At 35.6% G+C, this 23,716-nt stretch overlaps 3 protein-coding genes and 1 non-coding gene across 7 annotated transcripts; 2 read left to right on the top strand and 2 right to left on the bottom strand.

Moving 5' to 3' along the window:
- Positions 1-3,005: 3,005 nt before the first annotated feature.
- On the bottom strand, positions 3,006-6,368 carry LOC122011393 (mitochondrial import inner membrane translocase subunit TIM14-3-like). Of its 2 annotated transcripts, none has more exons than XM_042567783.1 (4): positions 6,257-6,368; positions 6,063-6,121; positions 3,429-3,607; positions 3,006-3,350 (listed from the first exon to the last, which is right to left on the bottom strand). In XM_042567783.1, the coding sequence occupies exons 2-4, from the start codon at positions 6,063-6,065 to the stop codon at positions 3,194-3,196; spliced, it is 339 nt and encodes a 112-aa protein (XP_042423717.1). In that variant the 5' UTR covers positions 6,066-6,121; positions 6,257-6,368; the 3' UTR covers positions 3,006-3,193. The 2 variants fall into 2 exon arrangements, with proteins under 2 accessions (XP_042423717.1, XP_042423716.1); XM_042567782.1 differs by having other exon boundaries at positions 6,063-6,118; positions 6,257-6,365.
- A 544-nt stretch (positions 6,369-6,912) lies between these two features.
- TRNAE-UUC lies at positions 6,913-6,986 on the top strand. Its single transcript has one exon. It is a non-coding gene; the product is annotated as a tRNA-Glu (tRNA).
- Positions 6,987-8,514: 1,528 nt separating this feature from the next.
- LOC122008444 (switch-associated protein 70-like) lies at positions 8,515-14,116 on the bottom strand. Of its 2 annotated transcripts, none has more exons than XM_042564172.1 (10): positions 13,959-14,116; positions 13,720-13,824; positions 12,923-12,984; positions 12,751-12,834; positions 12,615-12,646; positions 12,401-12,482; positions 11,902-12,130; positions 11,521-11,748; positions 9,871-10,163; positions 8,515-9,045 (listed from the first exon to the last, which is right to left on the bottom strand). In XM_042564172.1, the coding sequence occupies exons 1-10, from the start codon at positions 13,980-13,982 to the stop codon at positions 8,709-8,711; spliced, it is 1,476 nt and encodes a 491-aa protein (XP_042420106.1). In that variant the 5' UTR covers positions 13,983-14,116; the 3' UTR covers positions 8,515-8,708. The 2 variants fall into 2 exon arrangements, with proteins under 2 accessions (XP_042420106.1, XP_042420107.1); XM_042564173.1 differs by having other exon boundaries at positions 13,720-13,856; positions 13,959-14,094.
- On the top strand, positions 10,965-20,663 carry LOC122008445 (ras-related protein Rab5A-like). 2 transcript variants are annotated; one of them, XM_042564175.1, is made up of 7 exons: positions 10,965-11,081; positions 16,707-16,784; positions 16,886-17,053; positions 17,767-17,815; positions 18,405-18,478; positions 19,931-20,024; positions 20,378-20,663. In XM_042564175.1, exons 1-7 carry the CDS (start codon positions 11,040-11,042, stop codon positions 20,482-20,484), a joined length of 612 nt encoding a protein of 203 aa, XP_042420109.1. In that variant the 5' UTR covers positions 10,965-11,039; the 3' UTR covers positions 20,485-20,663. The 2 variants fall into 2 exon arrangements, with proteins under 2 accessions (XP_042420109.1, XP_042420108.1); XM_042564174.1 differs by lacking the exon at positions 10,965-11,081 and adding an exon at positions 16,129-16,278.
- The last annotated feature ends 3,053 nt before the right edge of the window (positions 20,664-23,716 follow it).

The raw sequence follows: 23,716 nt of genomic DNA, 5'->3' as shown, positions 1-23,716 counted from the left end.
GTATGATTACGGAATTAAACCCTATTTATAAAAATAATCATCCCTTAAAACTACTTCAATTCATATTCTTTTTCCTTTTTTTTTTTTGAAAAAAAAATCGTCTTGTGGACTTGTCTGGAATAAACCCTATTTATGGAAATAATCATCTCCTAAAATTACTTCAATCCACATTCTTCTTTCTTTTTTTTATTTGAAAAAAATCATCTTCTCTTGCACTTGTATGATTACGGGATTAAACCCTGTTTATGGAACTACTTCAATTATCAGTTCTCCTTTGCAATATGAACAATCATTAGAACACACAAGTTTAATTAAACAAATTACAGAGACTATGTTATGCAAGTTGGTGGAGAGGGGGTTGTTTATAGTTTCTTCAACTTTCGCGTGTCTTTATCGACAAGAGAAATCGCAGGCAACGAGAGGACGAAAGGGAGAAGAGAGTAGTGATGGGAAGAGAGCAGCGACCTGCCTCTTTCCCTGACTTCCGTTTCTAATCTTCCTCCACCGGCGCCTGTGGTGGCAATCGACGACGGTGTGGACGCCGCCAAGGCCAGCGCCATCACCACCACCCACCAACTGGCGCTCCCGCCTGGAAGCGAGATCTCAACTTCCGTGAGTCCGTCCCGAAGCGAATTCTTTTAGTCCCACATTGTTCTATCTGTTCTTACTTTAAATCGATATATTAGTCCTCATTGGTAACTTCGTATGCTGAGCTGAATTGCGACAGCTTATGACCCGAGCGAGAGCAGTGAGTGGTTTGGACGATGTCGCAGGGGTTCGTGGCGTGAATTCTCTCATTGTACGATATCTGACCTGCCCGTTCCAAGTTGATTGAGAGCCAGTTTAATTAGGCGTTGGCCCGGTTTTTTTGGTTCATAATGGGTTGGACACTGGATCAGACTGGTTTCACAGAGTAATCACATCTACCCACCTTCAACAGTGGAAGGATAACATGTCGGTATAGATGGGATCCACAATTTTAGTTAAAAAAAAAAAAAAAAAAAAAAGTGCTACAATAAATTAAATTAATGCTCATCCTATTTTTTTTTATTCTAAACATATCTTTATCTTATTACATACTGATATAACAGTTATATATTAAAGTAATTCTTTTTAAATATTTTATTAAAAACAATAATATATAATATATTTTTATATTAATTTTTTTTACAAACTTAATAAAAAATTAGCAAAAATATTTTTAAAATATTATTATAATATTTTTTAATTAAATTAATTTATTTTAATACATAGTAAAATATTATTAGTATACAGCTACTATAACAATATTTTCAATTGAAATAAGGGTATATATAGTTGGTTGAGCTAGAATCGGGGATAAGTTGATGGCCGACGGAGAGGTCGAGTAGGTCAACAGCGAAGTAGAAGTTGAATGTCGAATTGGAACTAGGGTAACATTCAGACCACCATGAAAGAAAGTTAGAAGGAGAATTGAGACAAACTTCGATGAAACAATCCGACGCTCAAATCAAACCTCATAGAGACAAAGGAAAGTAGCAAAAATACAAGACAGCGAAGTCGCATGCCTCTCAATGTTGGATTAAGTAGGAGAGGATTAAGAATAATCTCATTCAATTTATCTGCAAATGCAAGCGGTTGAGAGGTTGTTTGTAGATTTATTCAACCTTCGTCCGTGTCCAACCTTTATCCTTGCTTCTTCTTCTAGCCTCCCTCCCCTACCTCCCGCAGTGGAAATCGACCACGCCGCCGAGTGCCGGCATGGCCAGCACCACCACCCACCTGGTGGCTCGCACCGCCGGGACCGAGAGCTCATCTACCGTCCCAAAGCGAACTCTGTTAGTCCCACATCGTTCTATCTACACTTCACCAAATATATTGGTTCTCCTTTGCGCCTCGATTGCCGAGCTGTGCAGTGGCAGCTCGTTGTGCAAAAGGCGGGTTCCGCCGCCCAGCGGCCCCCTAGGCCTGGCCCAACATGGATCCTAGGAGGAGGTAAATCAGCGGTGAATGCTGGCCCGATTAAAGCGTGGTGTCTCCGGAATTTAACACAGCCGGCCCAGATTATTCATCCAGTGCGCGTCCGTGGACCTTCGATCCTACGACTCATTGTGCAAGGATGTCACGCCTTAACCGGTTGATCCAGCCCACGGCAGCTCGTGATCCAAGCAGGGACAATCAATGGCTTAGATGATTTTAGTGATTTCCTTGGCGTGGATTCAATGTGCGATCGCTTGCCTGCCAATTCCAAGTTGATAGTGAATCGTTATAATCGGGTTAAGGCCCAGTTTGTCCGGTTCATGATGTGAAGGGCACTGGATCAGGCTGATTTCACAGAGCAACCAAATCTATCATCTTTCGAAGGTGGAAGATAACCTGTGTAATCCATTGTCTTTCTCCTTTAAATGTATATATCCTCCGTAATATTTACTTATTGCAAAAAATAAATCATTAGTATTAAAAAATTATCATAACTACTATTAAATAGCTATTCATAGATAAATTTGCATGTAAAAAAAACAAAAGTGTGCTTTAATTTTTTTTAATATCCTTATTACATACGTGTCTATGTAATAAGTGCTTGTCTATGTAATAAGTGTAAAAAAAACAAAAGTGTGCTTTAATTTTTTTTTTTAATATCCTTATTACATACTTGTATAACAATTATAATATATAGCACTAGTTATTATATATTAAAACAAATATTCTTTTTTAAGTTTAACTTAATAAAAATAATATATATTATATTTAATAGTTACTATAATAATATTTCAATTGAAATAAAAGTGTTTTTAAAATAATAAATATATTAAACACTTTTTTTATTATTGTTTTTTAAAAACATCCATTCTAATAATTAGAGATGCTTTTGATTTTTGCTAAATCATTCATTCATAAATGGACAATCCGTTCTTATCCTTTGTATCATTCTCCGTTCAATTAATGAACATCTCTTATCAATTGACCTTTTCAATGCTCCATCCTCAAGAATAAATTGAGAATTAACACCACCAGTTGCACATGTGTTGTTTCATAACGAGTAAAACCCAATTCTTACAAAATGAACTCTGTGAATCAATCTCAATTGTTCCAAGAAATTGAAAAAGGAAAAAACGTTGTCAGGATAGAGAATATAATTAGTTAGTCCTTTGTTAGAAGCTGGAACACTCTTACGGAGTCATATTCATCATGTGTATTGTGCTCACTGAAGAAATCAAAACACAGATGAACCACCTCTAAATTTACCCGTTAGCATGTCCTTGGCCTCGTTGATCTTCGAAGCGAGGAAATGGCTTCCTCCGCTATCCGGGTGGTTCGCCACCATGACTCTCCTGTGAGCCTCCTTGATCTTATCCGGTGGAGAATGCTCTCTGTGACAAGTCCAAGTCCGAGTTTGCTCAAGGAACCAATGAGATAACATTCAGTTAAGGAACCAGAGTTGGACATACCTCACGCCAAGGATCAATGAGGCTTCTCGCTTTGTCATCTGCTGCTCGAAGCCACCTGGATAGAACCTGCGGACTCGAGGAACAATAGGGCGAGCTTTAAACGCCTGCCATGCCTGAATCATGTATCGACCTCCCATCGCAGCAGCAGCCACTGTTAGACTTGCAATTAAAGGCATTGCCTGAAGTAATGATTAGAAGATGTCATGATATCATCGCGTATGAACCATATTCATGGATACTGGCTATTAGATGGAAATAATTCAAAAAGAAGAAACCAGGAATTATAAATGCTTAGGATCTTCGGCAATACTATATCTTAGGACAAAAATGAGCCAAGACGAACCAAACTTTATATTGTTCTAGTTTGTTACAGAAGATAATAGAGGTAAGCTAAGCCTAAAATGAAGTAAGTCCTTGAAATAGTTATTCAAGCTTGATTTCTTTTTATGAGCTTGAGTTTTGTTCAAGCTTGGTTTGTTTAGATATTATCGAGCTCTCAATTTGAGCTTATTTGATTGTTTAAAACTTTTACATTTTTAACCTATTTGATTGGTTAGTTTGGTTAGTGAGCTTGACAAATTCGTTTTGAGAACTTGCTTGTCTATTTTCATGTTTGATAAGAACTTTGTTAATGAACAAACTTTTGTTTGTGGACATTGTTCACAATCTTTATTATGAACATCAACAAATTAACAAGCTAAACACATGTATTTAATCTTGTTTATTTAGTTTAATAAGTTATTCAAAATTGTTCATTTAATTGATCTGGTATATATTGAATGGGCATATTCAACTCTTATCAAGCCGAGAATACTAAGTTTGCTCACTAAGGTTCACTTATGGCCCAACTAAAACTTCTCGAAAATAACTTACAGAATGGTATTCAAGCATGAAATAAGTATGAGAGATCTCACTTCTAAACTTTAAAATATTACAATTTCAATTATAGGAGAGTTTATATCATTATAGGAGAGAACTACGATCAGAATCACCGATATGCATTGATCAATCATACACACAATATAATGCTGCTGGTTCATGAGAACGACCAAGTTGGAGATGGTAATTAGCACTCTCAAAAGCAACTATTTAAGTTAGAATCCTCAACTTTCCAATTGGTTGGAATGAAAAATAGGGAAACGTTGACAAATATTCAAATAAATGGAATGCAGCAAAAAAGCTATACTGCACTAGTATTTGGAGGCAATATGAAAGCTCCTTTAATAAATGGAATGCGGCAAATATTTACAGGGACAGTCTAATAGTTAGTGGAGGCAATATTAAAGCTCCTTTTCCCCAAACATAACTGCATATTTGGAGTTCGATAGTTTCTGCAATCAGGGTTGTGTTATTGTGAATGACATGAAAAGGGATACAAGATTGTGTATGCTTAAACAATGAGAGAAAATACATTTGACCAAAGAGACTTTTGGATTCTACAAAGTTCCAATAATAAGTGTAGCTATATTTACTAATGAAAGGAAAGAGATGAGAGAAAGAGGGAATAAAAATTATGGTTCCTATTTAATTCCTCTTGCTCACTCCCACTTACTCCCCTCTACCTCGACACAAAGGAGATGAGAAAAGAGGAGAGAGTAAAGGTACAAGTTTATGCTCAGCTTCTCTAACACCCACTTCACCTTACCACATAGCCTACTACAACTTGTCACATTGCCTCGCCTACTTTAACTTGCCACATTGCCTCGCAAGTTATCATGTCACCTCCCCATCGGCCACCCACCACGACCTCATTTGATGCCAATCTCATCCAATGCCTAATACCCCACTCGCCACACTAGAACTCATTGTGTTAGAAGAGAAGGGGCAAAATGATCAATTTTTTCTTTCCTATTTTAGTGTTGACAATATCACACATGAACCAACCTAATCTAATCTGAAACACAATTAGTAGATACAAAATCCTAAAATGACATGATACCACCCTAACATATAAATGGGTTGATATGAATTGACCAATTTACAAAAATAATTTACTTTAAAAATATAGATAGCTTTTATATCATATAACCTAACTTAGAAAATTTAGTTCATGCACCTTATACAGACACAACTTGTTTATCAACTGATTAGCACAACATGACACCAATTGTCATCTCTATTTCAATGGACGCAATGTTCACCTGCCTAAAACTAGGTGAACATATCCGAGGAGAGGAGACTTCTTACTACTGAAATTTGGAGCTGATAAATGAAGATTTCCATGAACTGGTCCTCCCCTATCCTTCCTTCTGGGTATATAGAAGCAAAATTTTTATATGTCTTAAAAGCGATAAACAATATATCATTTTTTTCTTTATTTCAGTTGGGAAATAGAGGAAACATTGATACTGAAGTGAAGTCCATACTTTGTAACTCATCCACCCAAAGTTAAGACAAAAAACTAATCAAAGCTATTCATCATAAAAAGAAAATATGATTTATCCTCTTCATTTACCATCGTTCATTGGGACATCAAAACAAAGAGCTCAAAATTCATCAAATAAACTGGTATTTTGTCATAGCATCTCAACCATTCATCACCAAACAAAAAAATTTGTTCAACCTAAGCAAAATTCAGAATCCTTGCAACGAGCATTTAAAAAAGATTAACTGAACATCGGAATCATTACGTACCATTAAGATCGCAGCACTGAGAATCCAACCAGTCTATCCAAATCCAAGCAATCTCACTGCTTCATGCACCAAAAAAGAAAAAACATACAGGGTAAGCATTTGATCACAACTAATACCCTAAACTAAAAGGTACGTTTTTCCCCTTGGAAACGACATCTGACACGACAAATTCGAGGGCGGGGTGGTTGAAGTACCTGAGACGAACTTAGGGCGAAAGAGTTGCGTTCTTCGGAGCAGAGATTACGGAGGAAGACAAGAAGAGGTGAGCGGCGAGGAAGACGGAAGAAGAGGTGAGCGGTGACGAAGACGGAGAGGGATTTATAGGGATGATTCCCATTGCTTGGGCTACAAGAAAATGACTTGACGGGTCCGGCCCGGTCTAAATTGGCCTGACAGTAGTCGATCCTAAAATCATATTATTTACCATAAAATTAATATTTATTAAAAATATTTAATATAAATAAAATTAAATTGGGTGAGTTTAGACTTGTGTGACAATTGTGAGTAAAATTATTATATGAACTTTTAGAACTCAAACTTAAATCGATAAACATAGTATAATTTTAAAGGTTAGAATTTATTTGAGAATTAGACTAGTTTAGAACCAATTTTTTTTTTTAAAAAAAGCGAAAATTTCCAAGGAATAAAATATATACTTTTAAAAAATGAACGAATTGAGAATCATCCTTTTATACCCTTCAAAAATATATAACACAACTCACATTATGATACTCAAAGAAATAATTGTTTTGGATTTTTTTTTTTTGGAAAAGGCATTGATTTTAATTAATATCAACAAACAGTTATGAAATTAATTTAAATAAAATTTGTGACGCAACTTCACAACAGTTCCATTGTCGTCTAGTCCGGTTAGGATACCTGGCTTTCACCCAGGCGACCCGGGTTCAAATCCCGGCAATGGAAGTTTTTATTTTCTTTTTTGCTATTAATTTTTTTTCTCTTTTCTGTTTACATTTAAATAATTTTTTTTTTAAGGTGAAATAAATTGATATTTTTTTTTCACTCCATAATATCACCAGTTTTTATTCAAACTGTTTAAGTAAACAAAAGTATTCTTTCTTAAAAAATAAATATTTTCTATCAACCACTATTTCACATTATGACCACCGCTGCAATATTTTTAAAATATATTTTTTTAAAAAATCTAAATAAATGTAACTAAAATTAAAATATATAAAACAACAAATAATGAATTTAAATATAATCTTACTGATTCTCTCTTACATGCTCCAGATAATACCTCCTTGTCTCAATCAATATGATTCTTTTAGACCAAACTTATTCCGTCAATATGATTTTCAATCACCTTGGTGCTATTAAGCCTGAATGGATGGTACTCCTAAGTTCTTAAGTCTGAGTGGGTGATGATCTTGAGCACCATAGCATTCCTGAATGCTCGAGTCAGAGTGGGTGATGCTCCTGAGTGCCCAAGTCCGAGTGGGTGGTGCTTCCAAGTTCTAGTGAATGATAATCCCCAGCATTGTAATATTCTTGAGTGTCTAAGCCCGAGTGCTCAACGCTTCCGAGTTCCTAAGTTCAAGTGTATGACAATCTCGAGCACCATAGTATTTCCGAGTCTGAGTGGGTGATGATCCTGAGTACCATAACATTCTTGAGTAGGTGACGATCTCAAGTATTGTAACATGCACAAGCCCAAGTGAGTAATGCTCCCAAACATTGTATCTATGTTATTTTGAGTATAGGAACAATGGGAAAAGTAAAAGGCATAAGAACATACGTCTATTATAGAGCAGACATTAAGGGTTGACGTTGTAATGACAATTACAGAGATAGAAAAGGAGATGTCGATTATGAATGCGGAAAGGATCCATCAGTGATAAGTTACAACAGTTATAAATGTCAGAATCACACAACTGTATGGAATAAAAAGGTTGCATGAAGAAAGAAATGCCTTTAGTACATAGGAAATATTTCTTCGTCTCCTTTGATATATAAGGTAATCACTTACAGCAGAGTCGGTATGACAATTGATTTCTAAACTACTATTATTCTCCATTCTTGTTCTCAGCTTCTTTTCCAAATCCAACTTGAGCGTTGGGTCGCCAGTCATGCCAAGGTGCGCCTTGATCTCCCTACTAACCTCTAATTGATCTGTTTTAGAAAGGAAGCAAAATGTCCAACGAGGCAAAGAAGGAATTGGTTCATCTCCTTTTCATTCGGCAATACATGCCCGATCCGCTACGAGCTGACCGATTGAAGAAGATAAATCCAATGGCATGTGGTCCAAGTCAACAAAAAAAAGTTCTACGGAGTTGACTCATTCCTATTTCACACCGGAACACTTACCATTTCAATTTTCTGTACTTGCATAAGCCAATAGCTCACAAATCTAACCTCAAGACAAATATGGTAATCACATTTATTACATCTAAATATCGGTGGCAAAACAAATATTTAACATTTATAAAAATAAGTAAAAATGAGGCTTCTTAACTCATGATAATCTTAAAACTTCACAAATTACAATTTCTCTATACAAAATACTATAAGTATCATATTTTTTATTGTTCTATAGCATCTCTCTTTCATGAACTTTCTCATAGTAACCAAATAAGCCTTGCTCTCAATCCAAGTTAAAAGCCTAATTCCATGGTTAACACTCGATCACGGTTGGAGTGAGCTTCCCCCATGTTCGTTATCAACAGAAATATCCAAGCTGTTTCCTTCTGCTTCGGGAGAAATCTCACGCACATTGGTCATTCTTGCAGTTGAAGACTGGAAACTGTGCCAGTTAGCATCAGTAACAGAATGGATATCGACTCCATCTACACCAACTTGTATTTCACTTTCAGAAGAAGCCAGAAGTGGCCTGGGATCATTTAAGCAAGCTTTATCGACATCATCTTCTGATAAGTCAACGTGCTTTGTCATCGGAAGAGTATCATCGGGGGTGGAGTGTGCATCGGATCTCTCTTCAAAGACCTGCTTTGAGCTGCCTTGTCTGTAGAGGGAAAGCGCACGCACAAGAACAATTTTTGGATCATAAATAAACTGTAAATTACGTCAGATAGAAACCAGTGTTCCAAGTACAAAATCAAGAATCTATAACAACATACCTCCTACAAAAAGAACAAATTGTATGTCAATGGCCCCAATTAGAGTTGTGTCAATCCGTGGACGGGGCGGGTCAGCCGTGGCAGGGCAGCCATTTGGCGGGATGGGGTGGGTCGGCCTGCCATCTAGGCAGGTTGGAAAATCTCCAACCCAACCCAATCCAAGGCAGGTTGCGGCGGGCCAACCCGCAGGCCATCAAAAATTTTTTAAAAAAATTTAATATCTTCAACGTTTTACTTCGGAAAGATTTCATCAATCAAATATATCTAGAAATAGATATTTTAAATATAAATGGACACAAACGAGTACACATGTTTGATAAAAAGTATTATTTTTATTTCAAAATTATAACAAAGAAAGATAATAAATTGACATAAAACTTAACTTACATATGTTTTTCAACCCATGGGCCAACTCAAGTCTATCGTGGGCTGACCAATAAGAGTCGTGGGCTTAGGTGGGTCGGCCTACGACAGACTTGGGTTGATAAAATTCCAACCTAATCTGCTTAAATTGTTTGATGGAGCAAGTCAATCCGACGGACCCAACCGAAATTGACTGCTCTAGCCCCAATATGCATCATACAAAACCTGCTACTTCATCTTAAGTGAATGTTTATTCATGGAGGTAAAACTCTACCCAAGACAATTAATCGCCAGATTTATAGATATTATGAAATACTACCAAAGAATAAAACAGAATGATGTAATACCTCTGTACTTGTGATTGCAACCTATGAACAAGAGCCAGGAGATCCTCTTTTTCTTTTATAGCTGTTAATGTTTTTTCTACGGCATCTTTTACTCTGGCCTCGGAGTCCACCTCTGCTATTCTGGCTCTTTCTTCAGCTCTCACAACAGCTGCTTCTAATACCACAGCGCGTTCCCTAGCCTTTGCAAGCTCAGAACGCCACAAATGTGTTTCTTGAAGAGCAGATTCTCTCTGCTTTAGCAACAGCTCTCGTTCCTGTGAGAGGTTCTTAACCTTTTCTTCATATTCTTTCAACTGAAAAATCCAAAAACATATATCATAACGAAAAATAGACAAATAGAAGAGAGAATTACATAAGAACTAGCAACATAGATCTTATGCCGAAGGATGGTATTCAAACTAACAATGTTACTGACACACTTTTTCAATATTCGACTTCAATGTGATCCTTTCCTTGAAACCACAGTGGTAATTCATTCCTCTCTCTCCGCTCAAACCTGCCTATGTAATTTAAGTCTTCAAGAACCAAAAACAAGGATTCCACACTTTGTTCATATCCTTCTAAACTTGTTTAGAAAAAATAACTATGAGAGCCCTCAAACATTTACATTTGAGTGAAGGTAGATTTCAAAATCAAAGACGTTGGCAATAACTTCCAAGGCCCACACCAACTAAGTTAGTTGGCACCTCCAACCCTGTATCCTTCTAAGCTAATAAAATACTGCTTGTGCAGCGATTTTTTCTCCCCTAATTGTCTCTGTCAAGCAACAACACAACAAAGATCCTTTTTGAAATTCAAAACAAGGTTATCTACTCGATCATGCTGTGCATGAGAGAAAGAGATGATCATAATAAAACCATGCCTAGTTTGACTAAGAATAATTGCATGTAAATTATAATATTCTTGAATCCTGAATGGGCCAGAGGATAAATATTATTCTCAAATATCTGTAAGAAAATTGATCAATTGATATGGTAGGTTTAAACCAGTACTGGAAATTGCTTAAACTCAACTAAATTATAGAAGACTCATGTCCGTGGCACTTCTTACTGCTGGAGGTATTGGAGCTCGATTGATGCACCATGCTAAGCTTTGAGGGTTGGTTCACCAGGTGTGCAGAAAGCAGCCCACCCCGGTTGGGGGTGTGGGGGAAGCCCCTTCAACTCAAGATGATTAATGCAATCTTAGAGAAGATGAATGATTATGTTGACGTAAGATTTCAATCTTTTTTTCTTCTTATTGTCTCTTTTTGTCTACTCCTTGTTGTTTTCTCTGTTTTTTTCTTCCTGCAACTGTGCAGGTTGTCGTTTTTTTGGTCATGCCATTTTAGAACAAAATGATATGATCTGTTTTCCTTGTAGCATGTATAGTATGTACTATATATTCAATTAATAAGGAGGTCAGCATCATATGGATTAAAACACGGAGTTAATATTTTGAGTAGAAAAAGCATAAGAATAGGGCTATCTGGGTGCAGGATATAGTAATAGTTCTTATGGGAATCAGAAGTTTATTTATCATAATGGACTCACATGTTTTGCTTGAGTTAATTGCATCAATCAAACCAGTAATTAATCAGTTTACCTTTTATATGAAATAAATAAAAAATACTAAAATTTTCCCTCAAAATTAGGAGAATGAAGCAATTACCTTAAGCTGGATAGTTCCTTGGTACTTCTCAGCATCCTTCCTTAGACGCCCAATTTCTGCACATGCAAGTCTTCTCTCCTCATCCATTGTATGAGCTGCAGAAGCAGCAGTTTCAGCAGCCTCTGCTGTCTCTACTAATTTATCTGTAATTTCTTTTATTGTAAAATCACGAGCTCGAAGATCCTTAGCCAACTGATGTAGTTCTTCATCCTTGACTCTAATAGTCTCCTGCACCATGAGCAATATATAACATATAGTAACAAAAAAAGAGTTGCGTGAGTTCAAATAACCAAACACGAATGAACTGACATTAGATGATCAAAACTAATGCATGGATACAAACACTAAGGTCCACATGGTCTGATATATTATGTTAAATACCTTCATAATAGTCAAATCATCTAGTTGAGCATCATTTGGCTTAGTAGCCAACGACCCCAGAGCAGTTCTCAGGGAGATCTTCATGGCTGTTTCGATTTCTTTTGAAGCCTCCATTGCAGTTAAGTTAGCCGCTGCAACAACAGTAGCAACTGTTCGTAATTGTGACGATCCACTGCCACTCAAGTTATTAACTGCTTCCCTATGAGCACGCAGTACCAACTGTGTGGCACTGTTATTGAACAAAAAGTAAAAGAATGTTAATCAGTAGCCAATACAAATCACATTTTAAAGTAATAGAGAATATTAAAACAATGTTAACAATTGAGCCATACTAAATTATATATGATCATAAAACTGCCAAATATACTAGGAGTTTCAGATACACATGAAAGCATGAATGGCACTTGAAAATTTATGCTTTACTACCTAATAATATGCTGATTAGTTTAATGATTATGTTAAGAAAAAAAACCTTAAATCAACTAATCAAGAAACTTACTGTAAAGTGGAAACCCAGCCCTTAGCGGCACCAGGAGACTCTGCACAGAAAAAATACTCCTTTTTTTTTGGTGTGCCAACATCTGTTATTTTAGTTCAGGAACTAGATAATTTTCACAACCTTAAACTAGAAAGAACTGAATATATTGCCTGAAAGTTCAACAGAAAACGGAAACTGAAATCCACGGAAATAAAGCAGACATGACTATGGATACAAAAGCAGCATCCATCATATTTTGGCAATCCACTGCAAGAAGAAAAAATAATACATCAAAAAATTCATAATCGTACTACATTCAAGATTTTTTTTTTTTTGGAAAACTCATGTCACTGTGCATATAGAACCCTCACTGGATGTTTATGGGAGAATTAGTGATTATGCTGTTTGAATCAAACATGATGGTTCCCTTAATAGCTGGTTCATTTCTCCGAATCCTGTGCCAGGATCAACATAAAATTCTATGATCAAGTTAATCAGTTAGAATTCATAAAGACTCATTAACAAGTGGGTATAGCATGATACTTGTATTCCATTTTCCCAGTAGTTGGATCAAGAATCACCCAACGCTCATTCCATTTCCTTAGCTGTTCAAAAAAAGGCAAGCAAAGATCATTCACAATTCCATTACATATCAGCTTTTAAAGTTGGATAACAGTGATGACAGGATGCAGCTTGGAAACAGGGTAAGGAATCCTTGCATCATTTGTACATTTACTAAAAGACCAACAGTATGTTTTTATCTAAAGAGAGCATCACCCTAACTGATAGTCATAATAAGCTTCTTTCTGCTTTGTAATATACCAGCTGAGAGATAAATGATAATCTAGTAACCTAAATGAAGATAAGTAATGAAAAACATATAACTACCTATATACTCACAAACATTTGGATTTTGGAAGGATGTTAAAATCCACCAAAAGGCTCCAAAATCGTAACTTTTCAAAACCAATAAACTTGAATAAATAAATATTGAAATCAAATCATCCAAGTTTTAAGAAAAAATCATCAAATGAATTGGGATCATGCAAAGTTTTGTTTTCCCTGTACATACAGCATTTAAAGTTTCATGGACCACTTCAAACAAGCAACCTTTGAAGAGAAAATTCTTTCACCGATCAACACGCATCAAAATAAATACCGAATTTCATTTTAAACTTGTCTTGCAGCAGTAATGCCATGAAGATCATATCCGTTTTCCAGTAAGCAAAAAAAAAAAAGGCAAATATAACAAAAAAACTCAAAATTTTACTGTAACGATCTCACAACTAGGAAACTTGAAACCCAAATTCCTGTGGAGAACGAGAGATGAGAAGGCGTACCGTTTCTGATCGTTTCAAAAGAGGGCCCTGCAGCAAATACTTCCCCGACCCTGATGTCAGCTGCCGCTTGATCTTCTCCAAGCTGCTCTCCGCATTTCCTGCCCCCTATGATCACCGAAAACACGAGAAAGAATGCCCTAAGGGCATCATTTCAGACCAGATTTGGGTTGAAAGACACGTAGGGGCAGCAACAGCAGCAATTTTTGAGGGAAACACTATAATTCAAGCTGGCGACTCACCGTGGAGCTTCCATTGGAAGCCATTTCCGAGGCCGGAGACGATCAAAGGCGATAAACTGTGATTTGCGTGAAATCTCGAGGGAACGCATCAAAAAGGGTTTCTTCTGTTGGTCCCTTCGTTGGGTCTAACAGAGGGTCGCAGGGACAAATTTTCCCACATTGCCTCGTACACTTTATAAATTATATTTATTGCCCTGTAGTTTTAATAATAGTTTCATTTTAATTCTCCTCTATCTGGATAAAATTAAAGATTGAATATTTTAGATGCCGATTTTCAAAATAAAATTTAGATTTTTAAATTATTAAAAAAAATCAAAGTCCAACTCTAATTTTTATTATCGTTAAAAGAGCGCTCTAATTTTTATTATTAAAATAATCCTTCATTTAAAAGAAAATTATGAAATTTTCCTGAAATTTCAAAAAGAACCTTAGCTGTTTCAAAATTACTGAATAAGGTTGTTCCAATGGATTATTTTCTAGAAGGAAACAAATAATTTATGAGACCAATATTCATTTAATTTTATAATTCTAAATTTGTGGAATCAAATGATGGGTAAAATAAGAAGAGTTTCTTGTAAAACAATAGAATTATCCTCCAGTCGTGTTTTTATTATATTTTCTGTTTAAATTTTAAAGTGATAGGGTCCATTAAATCGAGCGTGATAGCTTAGTTGTATCGGGTACTGTTTGAATATTAAATTTTAAAATTTGAGAGATTATAATGTTTTATTTCTATTAAATTACGAAATGTATAATATATCGAATGGAAATTCGTTTAGAATTTTATAATTAATTATGAAATTAAACTTATTGATTTTTATTAGACACTCCAAATAATTTTAAATTTTTTTTATAGAAAATTCATGTTATAGTATATTAAATCATAGCTACTATAAGACATCCCTATTCAGAATTTAGATGGCAAAATAGACGAGACGTGAGAGAGTGCTTATGTCATTTTATAAACGGTGGGACGCTATTTTAATAAAAACTCAAATGAGACATCAACTCGATTAAAAAAATAGTAAAGTAGAATAAAATCCTCAATTATAATTTATATTTTGTATATAATTTTTACTTATAAAAAAACTTTGTTTCTGCATATAAAATTTTATTTGCTTCAACTCTCTCATACAAATATTGTGATCTAATTGTTCCTCAAATTTTTTAGGTACAAAAGGTCCAAAAATGAGTATAATTCTTTTTAAATTCAGTACTTTACATTAGAATCGAGTATATTTTCTATTAAATTGAATACATTTTTTTCCTATTTCCTAAACACTAAAAATAAGTATAATTTCTATTAAATTTAACATTTTAAACTAGAATCGAGTATATTTTCTATTAAATTGAGTATGACGTTTTTCCTATTTAATATAATTCCTTTTAAATTAAGTATCATTTGAAAAAAAATCTAGTATATTTTTCATCCAATTGAGTATCATTTAAAGAAAATCTAGTATATTTTCCATCTAATTGAGTATCATTTAAAGAAAATTTAGTATATTTTCCATTCAATTGAGGTGGAAAAAGAGTCGTACTCAATTTAATAGAAAATATACTAGATTCTAGTTTAATGTACTGAATTTAAGAGGATTTATACTCTTTTTAGACTTTTTATATTTAAAATATCAGGAGTAATTAGGTAAATATATTAGATTAGGAGTGAAAATAACATTTTTTTTCCTAATAAAAAGTATATGTAAAATTATGTTTACCAGTGCATATTTACCCTTAAAAAAACGCTCTTTGAATTTTGTGCTTAAAATGATTCCTTATTCTAATAGAACTTATTGATTTATTTAATATTTAATCTAAATTTGTATTTTTTATAAAAAAAATGCTGGCCACACCTTTAGACAAAGCATTTGCCTCCCTACGGCAGAAGCTTCCTATCAATTACTGCCATGTTATACGCGCTGAAACTACGCGCTTCAATATGTTTCGTTTGCTCGGCGCGGGACCTCTCTAATCTTTTAGTACAATCCAATGCAAGACTGGTATAATGTGTAATAACGTATATTTGATATGTCAAAACAAGACCTGAGGACCTTAATAAGGAATGCTCATGAAACGAACGGCCCAGATTGTATGATCGGAAGCGGTACACGAAGAGAATATCTGTGCCGCAGGATCACTGGAACTTTCTTTCCCTTATAATTCCCGTGTCGTTCGCGACGACTTCGTCGTCACCGTCGTCCGCGATAGACCCACCGCGGAGAGGAATTCGCGCAATCTCGGTGCGGGATTGCGTGTGACGGATTCCGATCTTTGTATTATGGCGACTGCCGGAAGCAACCAGATCAAGAACGCGAAATTGGTAATATGTTCAGTACATTCTTCAATCTTTCTTGTTTTCGAGTCAGTGGCTGCATGGTGTTTCCGAAATCCCTTATTTGTTCATTCATAGGTTGATTTCCGTGGCTAGTTCCCTTCCGATGTTCGAAATTTATGAAATTTCATTAAATCCTAGTTCGGCAATTTCCATGAATCGAATCGCCTATTTTGTCTTGTTGTTGATCATGGTTCTATGATTTTGTTTCTCGATTCTATAGTAATCTTGGGTAAAAATGAGATTTTATTTTTTCGGTTCCTGGAATTCACTCCAGCTCAAGTATTCATTTATCCTTTTGTCTTTTGTTTCACCTTTAATAGAAAGTTCTATTCTACTATTTCCTCTCAGATAAATTTTGCTATTTTAATGTGTTTGTGTATATATAAACTTTTACTGCTGATTTAATTTATTAGGTTCTTCTTGGGGATGTTGGTACCGGAAAATCAAGTCTGGTGTTGCGATTTGTGAAAGGCCAGTTTGTTGAATTCCAGGTTAGTATTGCATTTTGTGTCTCGTGTTCCTATAGCTAGCTGCCTTATGGAATTCGGACAGGAACCATAGAGTCCTGACCTTATGCGTCATGATGGTGCAGCAATCGACCATAGGTGCTGCATTCTTCTCGCAAGTAGTTTCTGTCAATGATGAATCAGTGAAATTTGAGATTTGGGATACTGCTGGGCAGGAGAGGTATCATAGCTTGGCCCCTATGTATTACAGAGGAGCTGCAGCTGCTGTGGTTGTCTACGATATAACAAATTCGGTTAGTGAAAAAGCATCACAAGTATACGTGTCTTTTACCTAATCCTGAATGAACATGTGCTTTTCAGTTTATCTTTTTGTCCTCAAAAGAATTTACTTGGAGAGGAACCCCTTGTTTCTCATCTAATTGGTTATTCATCATGACTTTGCATTCTAGTTAACACTAGACCAAGAAAATTTTGAGTCAATCAACTTCAGAAAAGGAATAAAAAAAGTATATGTGGTCATTTCAGTATCCAAATTATTGAGATTAGATAATCACATCTTCCTTGATTTCGGAATCATCTATTTTAGTCTATATTTGTTTTGACTAGAGAATCTTTTGGGTGAGTCTTCAAACCTAAAACAGAAGGTTCAAAGTATGTGATTATTGGAACGACAAGCTTGAGGACATTGTTCTTATCTGAAAATTAGGAGACCAATTCTTCACAAGACTATTAAAGCTTTATTCATTTATTATATATTTAGCTAATATAAGTTGCTTCTCTCCTAATTATGTTATTCATTAGCTATCATGACAAGACTAACATAGTGGGAAGAGATCTGAATTGTGAATTTGTGATATGTTAAGATACAGGAAGGTTAGAATTAACATAATTGTTTCCTCTCTAACTTACCATCTCCGAAGTTCAAACCAATGCAAAAACATACAGTGGTTATATTCTCAAAAGAAACTCAAATTGTATGTTAATCATTATGCCATTCATTTTGCAGGCTACATTTACTCGAGCAAAGAAGTGGGTTCAAGAACTTCAAGCCCAAGGTAGCATTTAGTTCATTTTTATAGTTGATGTGGATAGAGTTCACTTTTTCAGGATTGAATGGTTAAGTGACTCATTTTCTCATCATTCAATATGTTTGGCTATTGTAGCATTTTATATCACTTTTTAAGTGATCTTCATGAATGACCAACACTTTTAATTTATTCTCGCTTACCATTTATGTTCCTCTTTCGTTTAGCTAATGTTAGGAAAATGCATAAGCACCAACAACATCAATGGCTAGTAGTTAATGAGTTTTTTTTGTTGGCCTTGTGTGTTTTCCTCTGTTAATATACTGAAGCAATTCTTCAAGCATAAGTTGCTGCCTGTTTTATAGGGGGATTACATTCTGGTTTGTCTTTTTCATCATGCTAAATAATTATCTTCTTGTGACCTCAAAAACTAAGATCACTTAGAAGAGGAGATTCTGTGATAAAATAAATGCACCATTTTTGCAGCATTATTATCATTGTGATGTTTCATAAAAATCAAAACTATAGATATATACATTGTGTAGTATAGATCTGAAAATAACTTTGTTTTAATCGATATATGAGTAATCTAATATTCAAATACTTTATCGTGTTTCAGGTAGCTCAAATACTATCATTGCTCTTGCTGGTAATAAAGCTGATCTTTTAGAAGCTAGACAGGTCACAACCGAGGTAAGATTTCTTGGTGGTGCCTTATCCATTTCATGTAGATATTTAGTGCTTAGAACATATTTAGCTTATCTTAAATTCAAGCTTCACCTGATAAACATGTTTTTAGAAAATAAAATAAAATAAAGAGATGATGAGAAATTTACTATCACCTAAAAGTACTCATATAAATAATACATGAAGACAGAGTCTAGTACCTGGTGGATTACAGCTGGAATATTTTAAGTTGGCAGATCAAACATGAACTTCTCCACACAAGCATTTGCAAACATGCTTCCTAATTTTGAGAGTTAATGATATACATTGACCTTCTTACAGTTTCAATGATCCTTCCTCTATTCTGCTGGGCACCTGATTAATCCAAGCAGAAAGCAGATTGATCCATTATAGCGGAAAGATGGCTCCATTTATCCTTCAAAGATGATTTGATTCCTAACAGTCCATAAAGTCCATAACCATTCTTGACAAAAGGTGTTAAAACAATACCTACTGATTCCTTGAAGCTATGACAACCAAATTCCATAAAATAAGCTCTCAAAGCATTGATTGATAGGAACTTGAAACAAGTTAGTCAGACATGTCAATACTGAGGCAAAAATTCTGCAATGCTGGAATAAGATGAGTTGTAGTTCTGAGGTGCATTCACAATTCACCCACACAACAGTCTGAATCTGAACACTCTTCATAAGTAGAACATCTCTAGTTTTGATCTTCTGGTATAGCCAGGTTATAATTTTTTCCCTTCTATTTGAACTCTGAATGAATACCAAATTGATTCATACAGCATGCTGCTGATGCCAGTGAAAAGGTAAGAAATGGTATGCATTTTTAGCGGTATAACTACCAAAATAGTTCAATCCCCAAAAATATTGATTAGAGTGACTCTGAAACAACACCAGAAAATTCCATTCGTAGGTTGATTCTCTTTTAGTTCCTAAGTAACATTGTTTCTATTTTAGCACTGTTCAAATGACCGTGGCAATTCATGCATTAGTCTAATATGACATGTACAGTTATCCCTCCAGAAAATGTAGTTCCTTTTTCCATCATCGATCTTGCTTTTGATCACAAGACTAATGAAATTCCTCACTCGAAGTAGGTATTTCCAAATGCAAGACCGAGTTGGTGCAGCCTCAGTCCAGTGACTTTTATGGAAATAAGTTCATTAATGATAATTTTCCAAGGTTGCTTTTCAGATAGAGCTTTCCACCGCCAAGAACAAGGAAGGGCTAGATTATAGAAATCCAAATTCAAAATACCTAAACCACTTTCCTGTAATGGTCTAGCTACCAGGCTCCAGTTAGCTAAGTCTCTATTGTAGATGTTATTTACAGCAGTAGCTAGTTTGTCTATCGGTGCTGATAGGATTTTTTTGACCTTTGAAACTTTTTATCTTCTTGTCATGAAATCTTTATTTCCTCCTATATCGAAGATGATGAAATGCTTCAATTGCAGGAAGCCCAGACATACGCACAGGATAATGGCCTTTACCTCATGGAAACTTCGGCCAAAACAGCAATTAATGTTAACGACATATTCTATGAAATCGGTGAGTTCCTTTACAATGTATCAGCATAGCATGGAGCTTAGCCTACTTGAGGATATTCTCATAGAGCTTGAAATTACTTCCAACTCCAACTCGACTTCCATAATATCTACTTGAGCAGTCACCATGCTGACTTTTTTTTCTTCCTGGTAAAGCCCTTTCTAAGGGATTGCCAAGCTCCTGAATAAGAATCCATCTTTCACCAAAAAGGATGCTTCCTCCTGCACTACTTATCTTAGTTGTAATAGACAGTTAGGCGCCTGAAAATTCTTCTTCATGGCATCACTTCTTCATCGCTTTTGGTTTTCTGCGACGATAACAAATAACTAACACTTGTTTTGGTGGTTGTGTTTCAGCAAAGAGACTAACACAAGTGAAGCCAGTACAGAACCCTCAAGGAATGACTCTAACAGGCAGACCTGATGACAAACCAGTGGCTGCTGCTTCTTGCTGCTCTTCTTAGTCAATATTATTACACGTTTTTTCTTTAAAAACAACACTCTGATTTTAGGAGGAAAATGTTTTGAAGCACACAGTTTTTGAATTTAGTGATTTGTGTGTGAGTTTAATGATCACCAATTCATTGTAAATGTGTTTCCAAAACTATTTATAAAGAAATCAGTTCCTTTGGCAATTTATAAATTTTACAAATTATCAAAAATTGTTAGTTTAAAATTATGATATGACTATTTTTTTCTCGAATTTTAAATTTAAATATGGATAATTTAAAGCTGCTGCATATTTATTTTTTTAAGTATTTGTATATTTAAATTCAAAATAAAATGATTTTAATTATTTGTATATATAATTTAAATTGCTATCAAAATTTTAGCATGTTTTTTAAAGTTATTTGATTGTTATATACATACATACTAGGGGATATGAGAAAAGATAAGAAGTAGAAATTGGATATAAAAAAAATAGAAAGAGATATTTACAGAATAACTAAAAGAGGTAAAAGGAAAGATAAAATATCTTATCTAAATGAGATATATTAAAAAAGAGATAAAAGGAAAGATAAAATATCTTATCTAAATGAGGTATATTAAAAACGAATGTATAAAAAAATAAAAGACTAATAAAAAAGATATTTTCATCAATTTTTAAATAAAGTTTTAGGTAATCAAATTTACTCAAATTTAAATAGATTAAATGAGTATAAAATTTTAAATTTTTATCGTAAAATTTAAATTTCAAAAGTAGAATAAGTTTAAATGAGATGTAAAATGAAAAAGTAATTAGACCAGATGATATTCAAATAAAGGTATGGAAGTAACTAGGGAAATAATGTATTGAATGACTAGTGAAGGGTAAATATTAAAAAAAAAGTATGATTAGTGAAGGGTAAGTACTATAGTTCTCTTACATAAAAATAAAAAAGACCTATAACATTGTGCAAACTATAGGAAAATTAAACTGATAAGTCATGTCATGAAACTTTGGGAAAGAGTAATAGAAAAAAAGACCAAGGAGACTTGGTGATCAAAAATTAATTTGAATTTATGTCTGAAAGGTCGATGATCTTGTTCGAAAATCATGAAAAGGCTTGCTGGGGACGTGACTTCTGTGTTGATAGGTTGTAGAATCCATTTCACTCTTCAACTCAAGAAACGTCAGTGTCGGGCCAGAGAAGGGGCCCTCGATATTGACTCTCCGACGCTCAAGTCAGTCATAAAAAAAATGGAAGTGGAGCAACAGTAAGTAAAGGCGTGAATAGTGAATAATACGTACCTCGGCCGGTGCATGGACCCTCCCTTTATATAGCACCCCAGTAGACGTCGTGCCTCAAGGCATGAGCATGTTCTACAAATTGTCTTATGAAAGGACATGTCAGAAAAGTGGCTTTGACACTATACCTTAATAGGGCATGCAAATACCTGACAGAACGATAGAAACTTCCGTCGTACGATCCGCTTGTTGACCATGCCTTATTGTCAGTGACATTATCTCCCAAAGGGATATTAAAAGATATAAGAGGGGTCCCACTGTTTGGCTAGCGGGGGAGCCGCTCGGTCGGGGATCCCCTCCCTGTCAATCTCATCCAATCATCTTCATAATCCCTTGGCTAAGTTGATTATTTCCACACGATCAGACCAACGCTCTGGTCGCCTTAGTGTTCCTTTGCTTCGTGATGATCATATGATGTTCTTGCCATAGTGCTCTTGGTTGTTTGAGCATTCTGCTCGAACAAGCCACTTGTTGATCGGATACTTCATACCCGATCAACAACTGTAGTAGACCTCCGCTCGGCCTAGCTTTGGTGAGCCCGTTGTGTAAGTACCCGGTGATAGTTTTGATGTGATCAACCAAGTCAAGTTAGGTCTTGTTATGTTTTGTTGTCCTTATGTCTAAGTGTACAGGAACTTAGGAGCACAGGAGGTCGAGCGAAAAACGCAGCTAGCGAGAAGAACGACACGGGAGAAAGTCTATGGGCTCGGTGCATCCGAGGGACGAGGTGCTGCGGAAGAGTACACTGGCAGATGAGAAGGAAGCATTCGACGGTTCTGAGGGACGAGAAGCCGGAGCAGAAGGTTGCTCGAGAAGGCCGAAAAATGGATTCGGATAAGCCCTATTCTGGATGGCCGAAATCACCCAAACAAACAGAGATAGAGTGGAAGACCAGAATGAAAAGTCAACTGGAAGTTGACTGTGGTCCGAGTGCCTGGAGTAATTCTAGGCACCCGGATCTGGTCCAAGCGGTCAGACCACCTCGGGTGCCGAGGGGGCCCCCGGAGGCGCCCTCGAATGCGGAGCACCCTCGAATGCGGATAGGGTTTAAGCGGGTCTGGACGCTTGTAGTGGGTCCAGGTGCTCGAACCAGAAAGTTTATCGTAAAGTCAGCTGTCGTGATCCATTACTATGGGATAAAATTTTATTCCTCTTCAGATGCCTAGAACCCTTCCAAACACCCCGATCAGGGTTATAAATATAGTCCTGATCTCAGAAGCTAAAGACAACACTTGAAAATGATTCTATTTGAGTTTAGCCTTGTAATTATGAGTTTTGACTACTAGAAGAGGCTACTCCACCTAAAGGAGATTTTTAATGAGTTTTAATTTCCTTAGATTAGCAATCTATTGATTGCAAACCAAGTAACTCTTTCTGTAACTCTTCCTTTTAATTAGGTTCTTAATTCTTTTATGCAAGTATTTCTTTTAATCAAGCTATAAGTTTCGAGGAAGGTTTTGTTTGAATTTATTGTGCAGGCTATTCACCCCTCTCTAGTCGACCGCCAAGGGTCCCATAATTAGTATCAGATCCAGGATGCTTCAAGAGGACTAACCGTCGATCGAAGCACAAGAGATGGTCGGACTGAGCATCTACCCACAGAAGTTCCAGGGGGAATTCGTGAACTGGAAGAAAAATATGGAGGTATTCTTTAAGATAGATTTTGATTTATTATTAATTATGAAATTTAGTTTTGTAGAATCAAAGGGCAAAGAAGAATACCAATGGACAAACAAAGAGCCAATCGACTTCATAGCAAATGACAAAGCAAAGTTTCATCTGCTTAGCATTTTACCATCTCAAGAAGTCAACTGAATCGGAGCCTACAAGTCAGCCAAGGAATTCTGGGAGAAATTTTTGGAACTACACGAAGGGACCTCGAAGGCAAAACTAGCGAGATGGGATCTGCTCCGAAACCAGATCAACAACCTTCGATTAGAAGAAGGCAAAAATGTTGCACACCTCCA

The sequence above is a fragment of the Zingiber officinale genome, chromosome 8A (assembly GCF_018446385.1).
Source record: "Zingiber officinale cultivar Zhangliang chromosome 8A, Zo_v1.1, whole genome shotgun sequence".
NCBI classification, from domain to species: domain Eukaryota; kingdom Viridiplantae; phylum Streptophyta; class Magnoliopsida; order Zingiberales; family Zingiberaceae; genus Zingiber; species Zingiber officinale.
Note: the sequence above shows the minus strand (reverse complement) of the source record. Positions and strands in the feature narration are given on the sequence as shown.

What these genes read in the sequence shown, in the direction of transcription:
- LOC122008445 (XM_042564175.1), top strand. Translation starts at nt 11,040, where the DNA reads ATGATTAATGCAATCTTAGAGAAGATGAATGATTATGTTGAC. An exon ending in TCAAGAACTTCAAGCCCAAG is followed by an intron (nt 17,816 to 18,404) that starts GTAGCATTTAGT and finishes ATCGTGTTTCAG; the next exon opens with GTAGCTCAAATACTATCATT. An exon ending in CGACATATTCTATGAAATCG is followed by an intron (nt 20,025 to 20,377) that starts GTGAGTTCCTTT and finishes GTTGTGTTTCAG; the next exon opens with CAAAGAGACTAACACAAGTG.
- LOC122011393 (XM_042567783.1), bottom strand. An exon ending in TCATTGATCCTTGGCGTGAG is followed by an intron (nt 3,351 to 3,428) that starts GTATGTCCAACT and finishes GACTTGTCACAG; the next exon opens with AGAGCATTCTCCACCGGATA.
- LOC122008444 (XM_042564172.1), bottom strand. Translation starts at nt 13,982, where the DNA reads ATGGCTTCCAATGGAAGCTCCACG. An exon ending in TTTTGAAACGATCAGAAACG is followed by an intron (nt 12,985 to 13,719) that starts GTACGCCTTCTC and finishes TTTTTTGAACAG; the next exon opens with CTAAGGAAATGGAATGAGCG. An exon ending in GGCTGGGTTTCCACTTTACA is followed by an intron (nt 12,131 to 12,400) that starts GTAAGTTTCTTG and finishes GTTCAATAACAG; the next exon opens with TGCCACACAGTTGGTACTGC.